Raw genomic sequence first — 20,016 nt, forward strand, 5'->3', positions numbered from 1 at the left:
ACTGTTTAAATCAATGTATTATCATTGAAGCGACATTGAAATAATTACTGTTTATCATAGTTCTAAGTATGTCACCGGAAAAGAATATGACACTGACAATCAGTGATGATTCCACTGATTCACTTTTAGAGAGTATATATATATATATATATATATATATACATGATCTGTCCTTTGGTATGGGATGTCAGGTATATAGTCTGATCCTTTCCCGTTGCTTAAAATTTATTATTGAGTTAAAAAATCTAAATTAATAATATATGTATATATTATTAATTTAGATTTTTCTTAAATTTTCTATATAATGTGATCTCATATTATGTTATAAATTTATATTCCAAATGCTAACATGATATCAAGAATTAAAATTTTATTAAAAATTTTGAAAATTCGAATTGCATATTCAGGCACATAAATGCTATTTATGATAATATATTTACCAATCGACCACTTTTCGAGGTGTCATCGATGCGACGATCCTCTACAAAATGCAATCTCTCGATAACGCCGTTATCTTGTAAACGTCTTTTCGGTAGACCGTACGCGCGAATACCCGGTTTATCTTCCTCGGAATCCAACTGGATTCTTCGCACTTTACCGTCCAATCCAATTTGATTGTGGATCTGCACCCGCTTGATGTCCCTCTCATCATCTGGGGATTTGCGTGATTGCGTGTAATCTGGTTGATCGATTGATCGATCGGTGGAATTTAATATAACGTTTGTGCGCTGACGAGCTCGCGCGCTGTTCAGGCTCAGCGAGACAGCCAGTAAAAAGAGCTGAAAAATAGATTAATAGTGAAATTTACATAGTTTACATAGTTTTTTTACCTATTTGCGAAGATGTTAATTTTCACAATACTTCTATCTTTAGACATAGATAACAAAGATATTCTATATCAACAAAAATATCCTTTATTTTATTTGAAATAAAAAGAGAATAGATGAAAAGTATTGCTTTCAATAAACGTATACATATATATTTATACGATAAAAAGATAAATGTTAAATTATAAGAAAGCAGTCGGGTGTTTATAAATTCTTTTGAAGTTGATGTAATCTTTGCTACATGACGGAATATTATCTCCTGCGGTCTGCCACGATAGCTTTAATCATGACTTAATAAAAACCCGGAAGATTGCGTGTTTCCTCAAATGAATATACTCCAATGCCATTTACACAATTGGAATAAAAAATGTTACCTATGTCACGGCGAGGTCACGGAAAATCACTTGACGAGATTCAATGATAATTTTCCTGTTTGTCTTATGTATTAGTATCTGTTAATGAAGATGATAAAATGGAATTTCATTAAGTTTTACGACTTCCACTTTTAATGATGATTGACGAAGATATTTCACAATATAACGCTTCTCATCGTTACAAACCAATGTTACAAACCAATAAAAAAAAACCACTCAAAAACTTTACGTCTAAACAGAAAATTAAAAGAAAACTTTAATAAAAAATAATTAATTTAAAATGTGTGATTAATAAAAGCAGTTATGTAACATAATATTAAAAGATTACAAAAATAATACTAAAAGAAGTCATACGTTGTCGAAAGATATTGAAATTAATATTATTATTTGTCATTTTATTATTATCTATTTTATCTAATTGATATATATAATTATAACGATTGATATAGTTAGACAAATCTGTTCTATTTTTGATAAGAATAAGGAATATTGCACTATAGTATATATAATATATATTTGTAATTAATAATTATTTTTTGAAAATAATTTCACAAAGTTGATTATTAACTTTATATAGGTATCTTAATTTTATTATACTTTTATTATTAATTTTATCTTTTAACATAAAAATTTATATTAAACTAATATTATGTTAAATTAAGTGGTAAATAAAGAAATGAATATTAATGCTATTACAATAATTACAACCTGATTAAAATTAAAATACAGTAAAATAGTATAGTTCAGTAATAGTTCAGTATTCTGAATAACGTTTGATTAAAAATTTTTTTTTAATGTTGAAAAAGATAGAGTTTGAAAGAAATTAGATTAATTATTAGATTATATTATCCTCGTTTCTTACCGTTAATGTCAACCTCATCGTAGAGCGGTACTTCCTTTCTTTCTGTCACAAATATCTTGATTGCGGCTTTCCAGTTCTTGGTCGGACTCTTAAGCGGCGTTTGAGGGGAAAGATCGACCGCGCATCGGTTATATACGTAAGCCGTCAGCGATCTCGAAGAACGCAATTAAGTTAGCCTCACACACAGGAGTCTGCGATATGCATATTCGTTGTAGAGCGAGAGCAGTCTTGTTCCCAGTAAAAAATCCCGCCACTGCGAGACTACGGTAGTGAGTCATCTTCGTAAACGCGAATCGCAAACGGGTGAAAAGACTCGAAAATTCATGGTGCTTCTTTTGCAACCCGTGATCGACATGCGTGAAAGCCCCCGATGGAAAAGAAGGAGAATGAGAAACAGACTTTTGGTCATTTCTGCAAAATAATTTCAGGATGTGGATTATGGATATTATGAGATTAAATACAAAATTAGTATATTACTAATATAATTTATTCATGTGTTATATCTAAAATTAAATTTTTTTGATAAGGAAGTTATAGGACAATCTTTGTATATTGTAATATAAGCATATTGATGATAATTAATGAATAAAAAATAGAAATTATAATGGGATAATATATACCATATACTATAAATTCATAAATTTTGTATTATTTTAATTTAGATACCATTATTGGGACATTTCTCAAGATATTTCTTTTGTTTTTTATTATTATTAATCTGATTTGTCATTTCGATGATACGAATACCGGAACTTACTTTTAATTTTAACGTAAACTGAATTTGGCCTTTCCTTGTAGTTCATAGTGAACTATATTCTACTAGTGTTAAACACCTATTCATTGATCGCTAAACATTTGCACGTACGACTCACACGTGTTGCACATGCAAGCGGTTTTCCCACTCTTCCACGGTGACGGTGACAGTGTTTCTCATTTAAAAGTAATTCTGTTCTATCTATAAAGATACTAACACTAGAAAAAAATACAAGAATTATATTTTTTATTCTAATTATTTTTAAGCGTTAATATTTTGACTTGTCGAGATATTTAAATAAAAGGCTGAAAAATATTTGTTTAATTTTATATAAGCGCTTTTTTCTTCTTTAAGACAAAAATAATTAAATCTATTCAAAACATCGATATAAATGACGTGTTGTTTTATGTTTGAATTTTAATTAAAATCATTCCGGTTTTTACGAGGCATGCATTTATTATGCTAATCAAGAAGTCTGAAATATCACGAGAAGTTAGACAACCGCTGTCTTAGTTCACATGAATGGATAGATGAAAGAGCGAGTGACTAACCGTTCGCCCCGAGGGCATTAACAATGACACGTTTACTACGGATTGCAACTAATTTCCACCGCATTCCTAGTAAGTACGCCAATAATCGTTTAAACGATTCCCCTAACGAGACCGAACAGACTTGACTAACATACGCAATTTTATTGTCGTTTGATGTTAGGGACTTACTGACGTGTACAAGATCTGTCTGTTATAGACACATTGTTCAACGTTATGCATTTAATATTAAATGAATTACTAAAGAAGTATTGATGATATGTAAATAATTTCAATTTAATAAAATTGTTATAATTAATTATAGACATCTATATATTATTTTGTTAAGAAACATATGCACAATATAATGAAACGTATAATAGCGCGCTATATATATATATATATATATGTCATGATCAAGCAACTTTATTTATTAAAAAATTAGTTGCAACAATATGTAATCAGAGAAGGCATCGTTCAATACTTTAAATTTTTTTGTTAAGTAGTCGCTAAAAATTAATTCATTATTATTTTATTTAGTTCTACCAGGTAATAAGATTAAAATATCAAATAAATTATGCATACTTAGCCTACTTTTTATGTATATATGATGCTACTTTTGAAAGGAGCACGTATACCGGCTTTCTTCATTTTTCTCATGAAAATAGTTGAAAGATGTTAACCTGCATTCGCGAATTTTTATATATTTCTCGAGATAGAACATTTTCTATACACAGACTCCCTTTCACCTTTCGTTTTAGAATAAACGTATACAGACACACAATTCATGTATGTCTGGACGCTCTGCAGATAAATCTCTAAATATCTCGAAACGCGCGGTCCAGTAAATGTTAAATTAATTCCAGCTTCTGCTTTTAGCGGTAAATTCGTGATCATTTAACATATATACACTTTCTATCCTGAGGAATCCATATATAATGTGAGAAAACATGTTCATCAAAAGACTGGGAATAATATTCAATGTCAAGTTTAAATCTGACTATGACTGTGACTGAGTCGAGAGGCTGAGCATAACTGAGTTGTTAATTAAAATCGATGATAACTGATTATTATGTGCGATTACTCATTTATGATAAATAATGCATCATTCAACGTAAAGATATTTGAAAAAAAAGGATAGGATTAAATAATGTAGTATAAAATTAGACAGTTTCTGAAATATAATTTATTTTTTATTTAATAGTTAATATTTATTAACTCAAACACTGCAGGTCCAAGCGCATTTTATCAATCAAATTTTACAAACTTGAAAAAATTGAGTTCAAAATATAAAAATCGCTATAAATAGTAATTCGTAGTTTTCATGTAGTTTAATGTAACTTTAATGTAAATTAAGTTAGCATAGCTAACATTTAACTTGACACTATTATTATGAAAGATAATTATTTACTTACGTCATATCAATTTTTTAGTAATAAGAACATACATTCTATTATTAAAATACTAATAATAATCATCGGAATATCGGGGTCTATATCGATAATTACGTCTTGGATAAGAATCGTAAGGATTGTATCTTTGATATACCGGCTTTCTGTAAGATCTCCGTTGCACCTCTTGTCGGTATCTGAAGAGCGGTCTAAAGACAATATCCGCGGCGACTTCCATGTCGCGTGGATCTTTGGGATAATTAATATCCGCATCCGAAGTCCAAAAGAGTGGCGTTACAACATCAATACGGGACATTGTAACGGGCAACGTATTTTCAGAATTAATATTGTTCATATATTTGATCTCTTTTGTACTCGGCCCGTACGGTGAAGATGATACTTCCATCTATGGTGAAGAAACATCTTTTTTAATTTTCTCTCACACATTTATTTTCATATCTTTAAACACAAACTATTATAACTAACTTAAATTTTTAAATTAATCGGTTATAATAATTGGATGGTAACAATTATAATTTATAGCAATTTTTAAATGTTACCTATTAAATATACTAGCGTCTTTAATAACAGTTTAATTTTAGATTTAATTTTCTGCATTATTTTCTAACGTCTAATAACGTCTAACAACTGCTATATAATGCTATTATATATATTATTTGAATTTAATCATGCTAATTGAAGATATAATAAATCATAATAATGTTTTACAATTGTGTTTTTACCACTTGACCACCAATTAATCGAAATTTCACGGTTCCTAAAAAATGAAAAACTTACAGAATATTATTGTCTTAAATTATTGCGAAAAATTGATTTACCTCCGAAGGGGATGGATTAAGTTGCCAATTATTGGGATCCACGCTCCACGAGCTTTTGTCGACGTAATTTTGAACGTTCCGTTGAATTTCGTCGCGCCCGTTCTCCAATTGGCTCTTTAAGGTTTCATCTTGCCGCGATAACGCCGCCGCGATCGGCACGTCAATTTTATCATCAGAAATTTTTGCGGGATCGAGGAACGCGATGATTGGTACCGATATTGCGGGTTGTGGATGTTCCGGAGGCGCTATTTCCTGACTTGGGTTTGGCACGAGATATGGAATTTCTTGCGGTATGTTGTCGATAAGGAACGGCTTCCGCGTGGTTTTAGACGTCTCGGTTAATGCTTCGTAGAAATCATCAGGCTGCGATCCATAGGACGAAGAAATATCTGTGCTTTCCTGGAAGATTACGTGTTCGGTAACGTTATGTTCGATCCACATGTTCTTTAATTATTTCTTCGTAAATTACACGCGAAACGTCGACGATCTGCACACAGTTTATACTTTAAACAAATAGATTACGATGATGGGATATCAACGTCTCTGTATATTTTACCGAGTTTGTGTATTCATCCGCATCAGTTTCGGTGAAAGATTGAGCAGCTGTAGATGTCAAGCCGTCTACATCAGTTTCCGCATTTACGGTCTCCGTTATATTTTTCCGTACATCCTCTAAATGCATCATGGGCACGACGAGAACCTGCTCACGCTGTGACACCACCTTAAAGAGAATATCTTCAAATAACACAATATAGGACATTCGAATATATATTATAAACTTCAAACTTTTTCTGTTTGCCTACAGATATTTGTTTTTATACTGAAAACAAATTGGCGCATTTAATATGAATTGAGCAACAACTAATTGTTGTAAGATTATATAATTCTTTTCCATAACTAATTAGCATTTTCCAAACTGCTGTTATATAAAAGATTAATTACGCTTTGAAGTTGTTCGTTATCGTTAATAAAAGCTAACGATCGTAATCATAATAATTAACAGGTGTCCTTAATAACAGCAGTATTCGCTTTTTAAACATCGTATTCTTTAGTGAAGCAGATACATAGAAATGTTGCATGGAGTACACCCAAAAAAATGTTCTACTTATAAGCGGGAAATTCTTTTAAGCATTTCCTCTAGACAAAAAAATTTTACATGAAGCATATTCCTCAGCTATTTAACGCGTATTTATCTATAAAGAAGTGGATCATGCGCTATAATCAAGAATAAATTCTCATAGTAATTCGATATTTCTCTATACTTTAGAATATATACTCGTAGTAATTCGATATTCCTCTACATTTTAGAATATCTTCTTGAGACGTATATAAGAGGAAAATCTTTTAGCATCAAGAGGGTACTGCTAAAGGATAGAATATTTTTTTTAGGTATAATATTCATAATTAATTGTACGTATAAAAAATCCATATAAATGTTATAAGTAAACCTTAGTGGGTTCAGTGGCGGGCATAACGAGCACTTTCTTCTTTACTACCAGGCCTTGTAAAGTTCCATTGCCGACCGTATTTTGCACAGCATCTTGCACCACCGGATCTCTCACAATAGCGGCTAATGTATCATTCGTAGTCTGAGGTTCCGTTGGTAACAGATTTTCAATATCTTCATACTCAATAGGTTTTCCGTCCGATATGCCCGCGAATAATAAAAAGATCACAAAAAACGTGATATTTCCAAGCTACAAAATGCAATCAATAAAGTCTTTTAAATATAAGCTATTTAAGTTATGATCTATGACTCGAATGCAATTAAAAGACGAAGCTGTATACTCTAAATAGATTAAAGTTAAAAATACGAGAATTTATTTTCTCAAGATATTAATTTGATGAATTTATTAATTACTGAAAAAGTATTTATCTAAAACATTAACGCGCGACATCGATTTGTCATTAAAAAATTAAATATTTCATCGCATTATGTTAACTTGAATTTATCGCTAATAATCAAAATGATAATAGTTTTAATTTAATAAACTATATAGTTTTCATAGTTCCCGTAATTTTATAAATAATCCTAAAATAGAAGTTTGTATTGATTGTCTGTGACGCAAAATGTGTAGCTTGTACTCTTCGTACATTTATATATGCTGTGTTAATTGCTATGTGAAAAGTGGACTTTTTGAATGATTGATCTAAAAACGTACCGCTGAGTCGTTTTTCATCGCGGTGACGAAACTGTACGATGTTTCTTCCTGTTGCTGCGACGAGACTGCTTCGCCAAGGATTTTCCAGCTCTGTCAAGGTATAACGGATCGTACTGGTTTTATACGACGTGCTGAAAGAATTATCGTTACTCTGCTAATAAACGTGAGTATCAACCTTGCGGTAAACTTCGTCGCGCGGATGCTGCATTATAAAGATCATACATCAGGCAGATCATAATCGTCAATCATATGACAATTATTTCTGACGGGTTGTGATCTTGTATTTCTTCATAAATTTTCGTACGATGACAAAATATTGTCTTTTCTGTTTTGATTGACTTACTGTGAGCTAGTATTTTATTTTTTATGTTTTATCCTTTTATATTTTAATAGCTTTAATAATAAATTAAAACTGAAGAAAATTGCAAAAGATTAGACGTCCACTTTATTTAACGTTTTTAGATATAATTTCTTGAATTCCATAAGTTTCTGAAACGATCGTGAAATAATGTAAGACGTAGGAGAACGTTGGAATACTTCAACAAGTGCTGTTTGACCGCGACCACGAAGAAATATTGTATTTATCGTTAGCGCACTCTTAACGATATCGAGACTCGATGGTGTTTGACGAGTGACTTAGCGACGAATCCTGAATAGCAAGCTATAAAAGACTTGCTTCAACTTTCCGAGCTATTAGTCGGCAATTGGGAACTGTACTCTCTGTACCATACGGAAAATCCGCGATACAAATGGAACGCTTCAGCATCATCCTCTACAGCCTCTGCTCTCTCGCGATCCTGGCAGGATCAACGCCCGCAGGATCGTCAACGATTGAAACTTTGTGGGACAGCATACATGACGTAAGAGATGTCAAGAATAATCACGCAGATCTGAAGCAGAACAATACTAAATATCCCTTGATCGATAAAAATCCCGTGATGACTGCTACCCAGGTTGGAGAACACGCAAAAAATCAATCATCTTTGAATAACGCATCAAATACATCGAACACAACTTCAACTGGCAACTTTTCAAGCAGCTTTATCAAGGATACGCAGCACTCAAGACGTAATGACGATCGAGAGGACGATGCGTATCACAAAGAGGGACCATCTGTAGGTTTGTCGTCGCACGATATCCTACTAGATCCCGATGGTTTGATACCGGCTCGTTTAAGTCGCCAAGCTGAAAAAGGCGACGCGAATTATTCGACCCTCGCATCGATCGACAACATATCGAGCCATGTCAAGTTTAACAACGATGTTGTTCCGCCGAAACGGAATCCGAGTTACGAGGGGGATCTCCGTGTGGCTGAAGATAGATATCCGCCTCCGTATCCGTATTGGAATCCATATTACCGAGGATCATTTCCGAATCAAAGATATCGAGCGAATGACAGGAGGGAGCCTTATCGTAACTATTGGAGATATCCTGTATTTCCAGGGAAATAAATCTAAAAGTTTCTGAGATTTTTTCTTTCTCCTCTCTTTGAGGGGAAATTAGATTTGCATAGCCAGATTTATGTAAGTAGATCTTGGAAAAATAGTGATGAAAAATATTCCTGATGAAAAAAGACAGAGAAATGTATTAATAAATAATCTTAAACTTATAATAAAACTTTAGATTGTAATTTCTTGAGAAGAGATTGCTCCTGAAATATTTTTAACAACATTTTATAATTAAAATTACATTTTTATCAATAAAAATTAATGTTTGCAATTAAATTAAGCTCATGTTTAATTTCTTTAAAAAATAAATTCAAAATATTTTTAATAATCTTTTTACTATTACTTAATAAAATTAAGTAATAAATTATTGTACTATTATTGTTCTATCAATTTCTGTTCTCAATTCTATATTTCAATGAACATCTGCTTATAATGTATCAATAACAAGTTTATGTTACGACAAGAAAGTAGATTATTAATTATATCGAAAGATTATAAAAAACGTATCCACTATATTAAGACATTATGTCAATTAATTCTTATGTTAAGCACATTTATATATTATTTGTAAATTGTGACAGGAATAAGAAGTAAATGTATAATTAATATTCTACATTTATTTATAAAATGTCACACACGTATTTATTTCATTACACACGTAACATTTACACTGAAAGAAATCGTATTACAAATAACATTCTCATATGTACATATCGAGTATCCACAACATCATTAATCTGCTTGCTTGCGTAACGCAACTTTGGTAGACAGCTTTCGATTATCTTACAATTAAAAGGAAATGCTATAATTATCACTATTTAATTACATTATAAATTATAGAGAATACATACTGCGCGCTTCCTCTAATTTTTCTGTTATCCTACATATTATTTTAATCAGCACTCTCTTTTTGTAGATTTAATTTCAATCTGACTTAAATCTACAGGATTTTTACCAGAGATCATAATGTGATCGTAATGTAGAACTAAAAAATGCTTTCCTGATTTTTTTTTTATCGCACTTGTTGCTTCGCTTGCCGTTAAAAGAAGGATCTTCCTGAATCAGCAAGATTAGTCCGTGCTCGTTATAATTCACACTGTTAATCTTCGCCGAAATAACGAGAGCTACAACCTTTTAGCGTAATTATACTAACGAGTTCAATACCCCCTTGCTACCGTTTTACAGTGCACTCCTTTTTCAATACGAAAACTTCCTTTTTTCGGTCTTCCGTATTTTTTTTTTCCATATCTCACACAGTTTTATTTCAGCGGTAAGCTTCGTCGACAAGAGAACAGTTTTGTTTGCGTCCAAAATTTTCATACCGGTGCGAGTCTTCCGCTTCGCTGCTTATAAGCTTGAGTTCTTATTCTTCGCCGCTCACGTGGATCTATGAATATCCGCGACCGGCAAGCTTTATTTCATACAGCCCCAGGCTGTATATGAATATCGGATATGAGTTTCGCTATAAAAATGAGCCATATGATTATAGCTTGCTATTTTTCAGAACAGATGTTTGTATATTTTGTTTAACCTTCGTTTCCCTTTAATTTGTCCATCTTTCTTCGATCTTTGCGTATCTTTGTTTAAATGAGATCTTTTTCTCAATACAGCTCGGACTTGATTCTTTTTTAATCCTTCTTTAGGATTTTGAAGATCTGTAGAATTGAGGCTTTTTATGGAGGTCTCCAAGTATCTCGAATGTATTATCTTCCCAATAATACCAAAATGAGATAACAATCAGTTGCAATAATTGTTGAAATCTCCAAATCGATTTTTCCCTCTCCCGCTTATATTCGCCTACCTCGTCGAACGGCGTCCCTGGCACGTTGTCGATACGCGACCTGCTGACGATAGACGAAGAGAGGACGAAGAACGTTGGTACCAGCTGCAGTCTCGAGATCATCATCATTATTTGCTTCCTCTGCGCTGCGTTTTTCGAGATTCACGATATCATTTGCAATTTTAGAATTGTCGTTTAACGCGTACATCGATTTCTCGTTTGTCAAAGCTTGAGGATCGTCGAGTTCTTGAACGATAATCGGCACAACAAGTAAGGGAGAGCCATAAATGCTCGCCGTTCTAAGAGGTGATGCGTAAGAACAAGCGATGGACAGCAGCGCAAAGACAATGAATGTACCAGCCATCTAAGAAAGAAGAAGAGATTGCGCCTTTATACAACATCTAAAGATTTGCGAATAGTCATAAGATGTTTGAAAAATATAATTCCAAATAAAACTTATTAGGTATTTTTCAAAAATTATCAATATACTTGTAAAATATACATTTATAAGATTTATTGATGAACTTTCATTAAAATAAAACAAACTTATGATTTTTGATAAACGATTCAAATAAGTTCTGGAATTTCAATTCAATTAATTTATTTATTTTTTTAATTATTTGCAAGAAAACTTTTTCTTAAATTATACGAAGGATGTCGAATTTGTAATAGAAACAAAAACTGTGCAGCTCAATAGAAATGATCTGTTTAAACTCGAGGAAAATATGCTTACCATGCTGTACTTGAAAGTATCGGATTATATTGACAATACTTTGCAAGAGAAAGTAATGATCGCTTTCGTACGCTCAAGATTACGTTACTCAAAAGAGGAAGTAACGTTTCAATGCGAAGCGTTTGCTGAGAATATAATAGCACGTCGTAGACAGCTCTCTCGCGAGTTTATGGTGGCCGAGATCGGGCATTCGGTATTTATATGAAACTATGACGTCAAACGAGAGCACGCTAATTATACAATGACGCTCCACGGCGGGTGATAACAGACCTGGTAAACCAGGTAGACATGACACACCGCCGATGTATCCTGGGTGTACTACGCTGCTCCTTGTTTTACCGGCCTTGCAGGTGTTAACTTGGCTACAAGGGAACGTCCCCCTCGATGCTTGCCTATTTACGCGTAAAATGTTGATAATTTAGTATGTAGTCGTTTTGCGCACATATTCGAGATTTCCCAAAATTATCTTGCAAATACACGCCCATCAAAACAAGGCGACAGAATCATTTTTCGCCGCAATCTTGCTAGTACATTCTGTAAAATGCGGCTTTTATCTAGATTTACAGTGTCTTGTGATTGTACTCAGGATATATTTTTCAACTCATATGAAATATATTTAGGTAAATTTATAAGGTTTTATCAATTTAAATATTTGAATATTATGGCATTCGCAAAAATTCTATTATTTTTTTCTTTATTATTTTATTTCTTATTACAATATTATTGTACTTCACTATTAGTTTTATCAAGTTTAGAATAACAAATTAAAAAACTTAATTAAATTTTTTTAATTAATGTATATTTTTTATGATAACAAAAGGTAATAATTTATTTAAAATAATTATAAAATAGTTGATATACAGAGAATTGGCTTTATGCCGTAATATTAAATTAACCACGCGCATGATTAATGATCTATTATTACATTACTTATTATCGATTATTTCAATCGAAATAATAAGAATAAGTCTCAACAATTTATTTTGTTTTTAATGTGTTACATAGAAAATATTCTTGTTAAATATTTTATTACCTAAGATGTAGTCGTCAGATCTTCACGTGACGCATGACATAAGAAAGAGGCGTCTCTAAAGCGCCACGTTACACATTGTTACATCACAGCATATGTGAAAATTTAATCTTGTTCTTATCAATATTGCACAATAATTCGTCATTTCGGAAACTTTCTACTCGTTAATATGTAATAAAAAATCAAATTTTGATTCTTTAATAAAATAACAGATGTAAATCTTTTTTTAATTTATTCATCTTCATCATCTTATTATCGACAAATCAAATAGAGAAAATGACGAAATTATATCAAGTTTAACACATTTGCTGCTCAATTTTTATTTATGACTTCGTTTATTTTTTATGCTCCTTTTACAGTTAATGCCTAATGTATTGTAGAAAATAAATTGTCAATTAAAAATTGTTTCCTTCAATTTTTGTAAAATTACTAAAAATCAGGAAAGGACGAAAATCGCGAGTCGTTCGTCCTTAAATATAATCCAGGACTCGAGAACTCGCTAACGCAAATATATGTACATCGTATTTCTGTGTAGTAAACAGTCTGATTTATTTACTTGTTTTTCTATTAAATGTTATTAAGTATATTTTTATTGTACTGAAACAGATTCTTGTGTCTAGCACGATTCCCTTTAAAATGTGACAAGGCACACAACGGAGAATTAGAACTATGGAAGGACGGTTTTTTTCTTTTTTTTTTTCTTTCAATTTAGATGGTGGACTCAGCCTCCTCGTGCACAGATTCGCCGCTTTCGGTAGTTTCGCTTTTTGATCTGAAAGAAATCATCAGATGAGGATCTCTACGAGGTTTAGTTGGACGTGAAAGACTAAGTACGTGACGGTAAACGAGAGTAAAATAATTAAATATGCGCTAAGTGATAACACGAGAGGGACTGCACGATTCGTGTCGCTTACGAACATATATGTAAGTATCTCGGAGTCTATGCGAGTTGAAAATTTCCAAATCCAGAGTACAAGGGCGGAATCGAGGTCGTGAATCGAGCCGTTTATTTCGAAAATGGTGTACAGCTTCAATTCTGCAATATCAAGAATTGACGAATTCATTCATAAATGTTTTAATGCCATTTTTAATGTTATGCATAAAAAAACAAATTTTCGAAATAAACGCTCCAATCAAATCTAAGATAGAGAAAGATATCAATAACTGATGTACTATTATCTAACTGTCAACAATTCGCGAAAATGAGATTCGTGACTATACAATTCAAAGTATTACCCAAAATATTCAATCAATTATATTGATATTAGTACAGCCGTTATTGTTGCCGAGAGACTAATCTAACTGGAATATATAATAATATGCGTACCAAGAGTCGCCAATTTTCAATATTGCTTAAAAACCAAAATCGAATACGTTAGTTACAAATAAAATATAAATGCAGATAGATGCAAAACATTTTGATTTTTATTAAGATTTTACGGAACTCCTGGTAGACACCAAATTTTTTTTGGGATAGACCATCGGACGTTACAGATGTTAAAACAAAACATACTAAACAAAATATGTTCCTATCCAATTTAAGTAAACAATAATCTATCGCGCTAATCCTACTCAAGTCTATGTCTTTCTAATATGAGAATATAAATGAAAGAAAGTAAATCAGGTTAAACAATTTTGAGATATCTTTGTCGCGATTGTCTGGGATCTACTACACTTGCGCCGATGGTTCGGTAAAAAAACATCTGTATTACCTGAATCCATAGTACATGAATCCGGAATCTCCACAGAAATGTATATTTTGCGAAAATAAATTCGCGGTGTGAAAAATGCACAATTGTAAGAAATACGTGTTTTAAATTCATGGTGTATGAAATCTACAATGCGAAAGATTCTACTCTCACAACGCTACTTCCACTTGTGTAAAATATCTGCCAAGTACTGCCTCTACTGACGAGAGCGTTCTCGCAGGAGGAAATCATTTCGAACGAATCGGCCTGATGCACGTGCGTATTCGTGAGAGCATTGATCTTGCCGTTTCGTTACTTCCGTATAAATAATTTTATTGTATGCAAATCTTCATGTGTCATCCAGTGCCTATCCGTGTAACTTGTCCGTCATGAAATTTAGGTGAAGGAGAGGAACGAAAGAACAGTAATTTACGTTGCTCATCGTCCCATCATTAAGATCATTCCGTCGTATTAATTAATTGTATGTAAACAGATAATATCTAAGCTGATATTCGATAATTATGAGTAACGAATAAATATTCGAGCATTATCGAGAAAACAGGCTTTCAATTAACCAAAGAATATGTCTAAAAAAACAAGTACACATCGTTATAACTTTCAAGAAGTTAATAAGACTATATCGAAAAAATTTAGTGTTTAATAAAGTCTCAAATTTGTAAAATTTTACTGGTAATTCATGTTTGAAACAATCTCGCGCTTCATTCCTCTCTTCACCTATTCTCTTTCTCTTTTTTTATTCAATTCTTTCTTTCACACGCACGCTTCCAATTTCCGTTTCCTCTCTTTTACTGTGCATTCAGTTTTCTATACATTAAAATACCATTCGACGCTATAGTTCTACAACGATACATCATAAATGTAATTAATTACAGTTTCGAGTTGTGCAGGATGCAGAATGGGCTAAGAAGAGATATTACCCTTAACTGACGCTGTACGATTAATCGACTATCCTTTTAGATCTTTAGATCTTCGAACTTTTAATATACAAGTATAACAGCGTAAAAAAATTATATTCTTCCATATAATCATCTTAATATATCGCCACAATTTTTTTTTGTTCTATTAGCAAATTTTACAAATCTCTTCTTGCAATTTCTTACAATTTCTATTGTCTTCTACCTATTACAATTTTTAATAGAACTAAAAAAATTATGGAAATAATAAATACGTTCATTTTGTAAGATGTCCAATTGACAATCGATTAATCGGACAAGCGTTCAGCTTTCTCCACCTTCACATACTTTTGTCTTAATCCTTTTGAGAAGCACGCTCACAATTATCTATTTTGCGTATTGAGTTAAATCCATGTTTTTTCGCGTCGACAATCAACGATTGATAATCGTCAGTAATTGTAAAAAGGCCCCGTCGTATATAAAGAATGCATTGTGTAGATTAAATCGACATCGTGATTTATAAAATGTATGCTCTAGCTGGTGCGCTTCTAAGAATCAAGGGTCGTCTCAACTTCCTCTGTCTCGCCATTCTTACATCTGCCTAATGCGTACACTCGATTCTTATTATTATAAATCCGGCTGCCAAGCGTATCGATCGACATTGCCACGATGACCCACGTATATTGCTTTAAATTGAAGTTCCTGCGGCTGTCAAAATTTCCTTGCGCGAAATCAAGCGCGTCTAGTTTGATATATAAAATCGATTTCTACCCGAGAATAAGCTCGACATTATCGCTCGCATTTCAGTACCCTGATACACGATCGCTCGGCAATCCGGAGATTATGGTAGATTGATCGATTCGAAATGACCTTTCTCTATAGGACGTTATCTTAAAAAATGTTAATTATAAAAATGCGTGACGTGAATTGTAGTCTGACAAGATCTGCATTTTCATTACATTAATTCCATTCCAGTCCAGCCAATTTTTACGATTAGAAAGCGATTTTGTTGAAGAAACTAAGTTCTTTCTTTTTTCTTGATTATCAAAAAAATACCCGTTATTCACAAAAATTCTGTGCATTACGAAAAAAATTAATAAATAAAACCGACAAGGCGAAAAGCGATATATTTTGATATTATCTCAATGATGGGAGCACCCTCGAAAGTGCCATTTCGAATAAATCAGCCGTGGATTTACTAGATAACTATCTATTTATATATTGTCGGGTAATAAAAACGGCTCGCTTTCACGGTGACTATGCTCTTTCAAAAAGGGGAGAAGTCGCTACCGTTACACTATACACCGATCGCTGTGGTTTCCCTTCCCTCCCCTTGTTTGTACGAGTAGGCACTTAGCTATGTTTCTGTGTTTTTTTTGTTTGTTTGTTTGTATAACGTTATATCTATTGTATGCACACGAGTTAGTATAAAAGAATGCGTCGCTGGATCTGCTCTCTTTCGTGCCTTGTCCGATGCTGAATGTGAAGTCCATAGAGATACTTTTTCAAAGGCTTATACATATACATATTACGAAAACAGATTGTCATACCTAATATAATCGGTAAGAGAAAAACACGGTATCTTTAAATGTAAAACGTTACATTGAAAAGGTGAAATGCTACTTGAAAATTGTATTAAAAGGAGAAATCAATTTCTGACAGTGCGAAACCGTGTCCGCATTTTCCCGAATAGTGTTTCGATAAAGTGAGTTGCACGATCAACATCGGTGACTGCTTTCTTCATTCCTTCGCATTCGCTCTACCATACACGCGCTTCTCACCTCGTATCCACTCACGCATGCACGCACGTACGAACGAACGCACGCACTTCGGAACGCACACATCGATTTTGGAACTTTTAATTAGCACCGTGTCTTCGTGACCTGTGAATTTTCATGAGCGTATGTCCCATTTCCGGAAGCTTCGCGCGATCGCCAACAACAGGAGAGATGAGCGTCTATACGATCGTTCGTCTCGGTTCTTTCTCATCATGCGTAAAAAAACGGCGGATGGATTGCGATTTTTTTTTTTTACTATGCAAACTACGTGCCGTCCTCGAAATTTCAACACGTTTCTCGGCTCAATTTCAAGACGCATGAAAATGATCAGGTGATCTTCACGTCATGGTGAGTTTCGCCAATGACAAGGATAACGATCGTCACGAGACTAATCGCGGTCGTTTCCGTTTCGAATCGAATCGTCGCAGACTGCGGTTTTTTATACTTACATAAATAATATCTCGATAAAAATTAGATAACAATAGTATATTAGTGCGTAAAGTTAAAAACGTGTTGTTGACAATAGAATACTGCATATCCCCTCACGACATCGTGTTCCGCGCGGAGTACCTATATCGCTCCCATTTTCCGTTTTCCAATTCAATTTCTCTTGCAACGTTCTAACGCACATAATTAACGCGAAGACGAGCAGCAGGTCGATATGCGCAAGTGCGACGTGTCTGAAAACCCACGTTGGGAGATCGTGCTCCAACGGTAGTTAACGTACAAAAGTAAAAAATACGCTCCAGTGACGCGCATCTTTTCAAGACGTCGCGACGCACATATTCTCGCATCATGCCTCATCTTTGGATTGGAACACGATCTGACAAGTCTTTCTCTCAAAGTGGCTTATATAAAAGCTCGACTTAAGAAATACGCCGGCTTAACTTTCGTTATTTTACCGCTCGTTTATTCCCTTCTCCTTCTAGTCCCTCCCTTAGGAGTCATTAGACGTACTCAGTCTTTGTCCAATGCTCAATGCACAGTTTTTGCAAACGTGCGCCGTTGAGCAATGAGCTGGAATTCGCATTTTCTAAGATTTCGTTTTTTTTTTTTAAACCCTTCCCAACTCTTCTCTTCTAACAATTAATGTAACTTTTATTACTAAATTTTCGAAGTTTAATAAGGATATCGAGATAAATGCACAAATATAGGATTCGATTTAAAGAAAAATTAAAAGCGAGAGAATATCGCAGAGATCACTAGTAACTCTTGAAAAATACTGCTTGTTTATAGCAGATTTGTCTGTTTTTCCTTTTACTGCTTTTTGTCAACAATTTGCATATCAAAAATTCGTACATCCTTTTTGTAAGTTCTTCAATAATGGAAAAAAATGTAAAAAAATAATAATAATTTGTCAGCAAAAGTTCTCTTGATAAACATGGAAAATTCAATCTTTCTGCATGATCGCATCTAAGATAATTTTACTTATAAGCGTACGAAATTTGAAGCTAACATTCGTACATGAGGGATGTCTTGTTGCAGAATAAAATAGTTAATTCTACAATCTATCATAATGAAAATCAATAAAATTCATGTGAACAACGGCGACCTGTATGAGTTTATCAGTATATAGTTGTATCAAACATCATCATCCGAGATGGCGATTTGCATGAGATTATATATTCTTTGTTGTAATAAAAAAAAAAAGGAAAAGAAAAAGAATGTGAGTTAGAAAAACAGTATATCTTACTCATAGCCAAACAATAAAAAATATTAAGCAAGATTGTTATAATAAATGAGAAACATTTTTAAACTCTTTTATGAAGTAATTAATGTACAATATGCGCATAATCTAAATTTTCACGAATGACTTTGATATTAAAACAGTAGAATCTACTCGAATCAGCAATTAAAAAACATTTATCTATGGAACTATAATAAAATTGTTTAACAAGTTCTCTCTAGGCCTATCACTAAATATATCCATTTAACGCTACTAAAGAAATTGAATAGATTATTTCTAGATCATTGAATTCATATTTTCACAAAAAATGAAGATTATGTGCTTATGACCTCAACATTCTCAACTTCTGCATAGTTTTCTAGCACATAAACTGCATTATATTTTGAAAATATGAATTTAAATTATAAATTATGAAGCTAATTTGGAAATAAGTCTTTTATCCTAGCTCTTCATAAAAAGTTAGACTAATTTTGGACTAAAATTAACATCAAATTTAATCATTTGTATAAATGATTAAACTGATTATCAATTGAAAATCACAGAAATATAGTCTGCCCTTTTACTTTTACTTATCATTAACTGAATAAAAAGATTGAATTTAGCTAGATAAAAATGCTCTATTTTGCAAGAAATAATAAAGTCAAAGTTATTTAATGACATATATATCCGTGATTTTCATTCTGTTCTGACATTTACGTCATCATTATACGAGCGTATCATCAACGCTATGTAAGTAAATAAAAAGATCAGATGATCGAACTTCACGCAAATCCACACAATTATAAATTTAATTAAAATTATACGATTATATCGTGATATAATAATTAGCTCTTGAGTAAATATTACCTACAAAAGTAATTTACCTAGATTGTTTTTTAACACAATTCCTATAGTTGTAAGTATTTTATCTACAAGAACTGTGTAAAATTTATTTCATTATATATTTTCATAAGCACAAATGCGGAATAAACTATTCGTTTCTTGGTAGCGAGTGTAATAAAAGAATTGTGAAAAAAAGAACATACATATATTCTAACATTCTACTCATAAAATAAATCACAATATAAAAATACAAATCGAAAGTCCATCTCCTTTTCTTCATCTCGTTTCTATTCCCTCTTACTACTCGCATTTGTAACAATGCAATCCAAGAAATGTATTATCTTGCACTTCTTAGCATTGTTTTAGTTTCTTCTATTGTTTTCTATTATTCCCCCCCCCC

The 20,016-nt window shown here is 32.7% G+C and overlaps 5 protein-coding genes across 7 annotated transcripts in view; 1 reads left to right on the forward strand and 4 right to left on the reverse strand.

Annotated features, from left to right (window-relative positions):
- Positions 1–2,249, reverse strand: part of LOC105459740 — a 3,750-nt gene extending 1,501 nt beyond the window's left edge. The window contains exons 1-2 of the mRNA XM_011705981.1: positions 2,064–2,249; positions 441–779 (exon numbers count right to left, since the gene is read on the reverse strand). Coding sequence (XP_011704283.1) covers positions 441–779; positions 2,064–2,081 — 357 coding nt within the window. The 5' untranslated portion in view covers positions 2,082–2,249. The remainder of the gene's footprint in view (positions 1–440; positions 780–2,063) is intronic.
- A 2,258-nt stretch (positions 2,250–4,507) lies between these two features.
- Positions 4,508–7,837, reverse strand: LOC105459742. Its single transcript, XM_011705982.1, has 5 exons — positions 7,737–7,837; positions 7,023–7,271; positions 6,131–6,295; positions 5,575–5,973; positions 4,508–5,141 (listed from the first exon to the last, which is right to left on the reverse strand). Exons 1-5 carry the CDS (start codon positions 7,752–7,754, stop codon positions 4,809–4,811), a joined length of 1,164 nt encoding a protein of 387 aa, XP_011704284.1. The 5' UTR covers positions 7,755–7,837; the 3' UTR covers positions 4,508–4,808.
- A 416-nt stretch (positions 7,838–8,253) lies between these two features.
- On the forward strand, positions 8,254–9,460 carry LOC105459743. Of its 2 annotated transcripts, XM_011705984.1 has the most exons (2): positions 8,258–8,596; positions 8,690–9,460. In XM_011705984.1, the coding sequence occupies exons 1-2, from the start codon at positions 8,486–8,488 to the stop codon at positions 9,185–9,187; spliced, it is 609 nt and encodes a 202-aa protein (XP_011704286.1). In that variant the 5' UTR covers positions 8,258–8,485; the 3' UTR covers positions 9,188–9,460. The 2 variants fall into 2 exon arrangements, with proteins under 2 accessions (XP_011704285.1, XP_011704286.1); XM_011705983.1 differs by having other exon boundaries at positions 8,254–9,460.
- A 323-nt stretch (positions 9,461–9,783) lies between these two features.
- LOC105459744 lies at positions 9,784–12,299 on the reverse strand. The gene is made up of 2 exons (XM_011705986.1): positions 11,698–12,299; positions 9,784–11,328 (listed from the first exon to the last, which is right to left on the reverse strand). Exons 1-2 carry the CDS (start codon positions 11,698–11,700, stop codon positions 10,972–10,974), a joined length of 360 nt encoding a protein of 119 aa, XP_011704288.1. The 5' UTR covers positions 11,701–12,299; the 3' UTR covers positions 9,784–10,971.
- A 744-nt stretch (positions 12,300–13,043) lies between these two features.
- Positions 13,044–20,016, reverse strand: part of LOC105459745 (tyrosine-protein phosphatase non-receptor type 1) — a 12,080-nt gene continuing 5,107 nt past the window's right edge. Inside the window, exons 9-10 of one of the 2 annotated variants that reach the window (XM_011705987.1) lie at positions 13,646–13,763; positions 13,044–13,499 (exon numbers count right to left, since the gene is read on the reverse strand). In XM_011705987.1, coding sequence (XP_011704289.1) covers positions 13,449–13,499; positions 13,646–13,763 — 169 coding nt within the window. In that variant the 3' untranslated portion in view covers positions 13,044–13,448. The remainder of the gene's footprint in view (positions 13,500–13,645; positions 13,764–20,016) is intronic. The other variant, XM_011705988.1, reaches the window with a different exon arrangement.

The sequence above is a fragment of the Wasmannia auropunctata genome, unplaced genomic scaffold (genome assembly GCF_000956235.1).
Source record: "Wasmannia auropunctata unplaced genomic scaffold, wasmannia.A_1.0 LD334044.1, whole genome shotgun sequence".
NCBI classification, from domain to species: domain Eukaryota; kingdom Metazoa; phylum Arthropoda; class Insecta; order Hymenoptera; family Formicidae; genus Wasmannia; species Wasmannia auropunctata.

Excerpts from the sequence above, each read along its gene's own strand:
- LOC105459742 (XM_011705982.1), bottom strand. Across the intron at positions 6,296-7,022 it reads CCGCCACTGAACCCACTAAG|GTGGTGTCACAGCGTGAGCA; the intron begins GTTTACTTATAA and ends ATTCTCTTTAAG. Across the intron at positions 5,974-6,130 it reads CGGATGAATACACAAACTCG|GAAAGCACAGATATTTCTTC; the intron begins GTAAAATATACA and ends GTAATCTTCCAG.
- LOC105459743 (XM_011705983.1), top strand. The coding sequence starts at position 8,486 with ATGGAACGCTTCAGCATCATCCTCTACAGCCTCTGCTCTCTCGCGATC.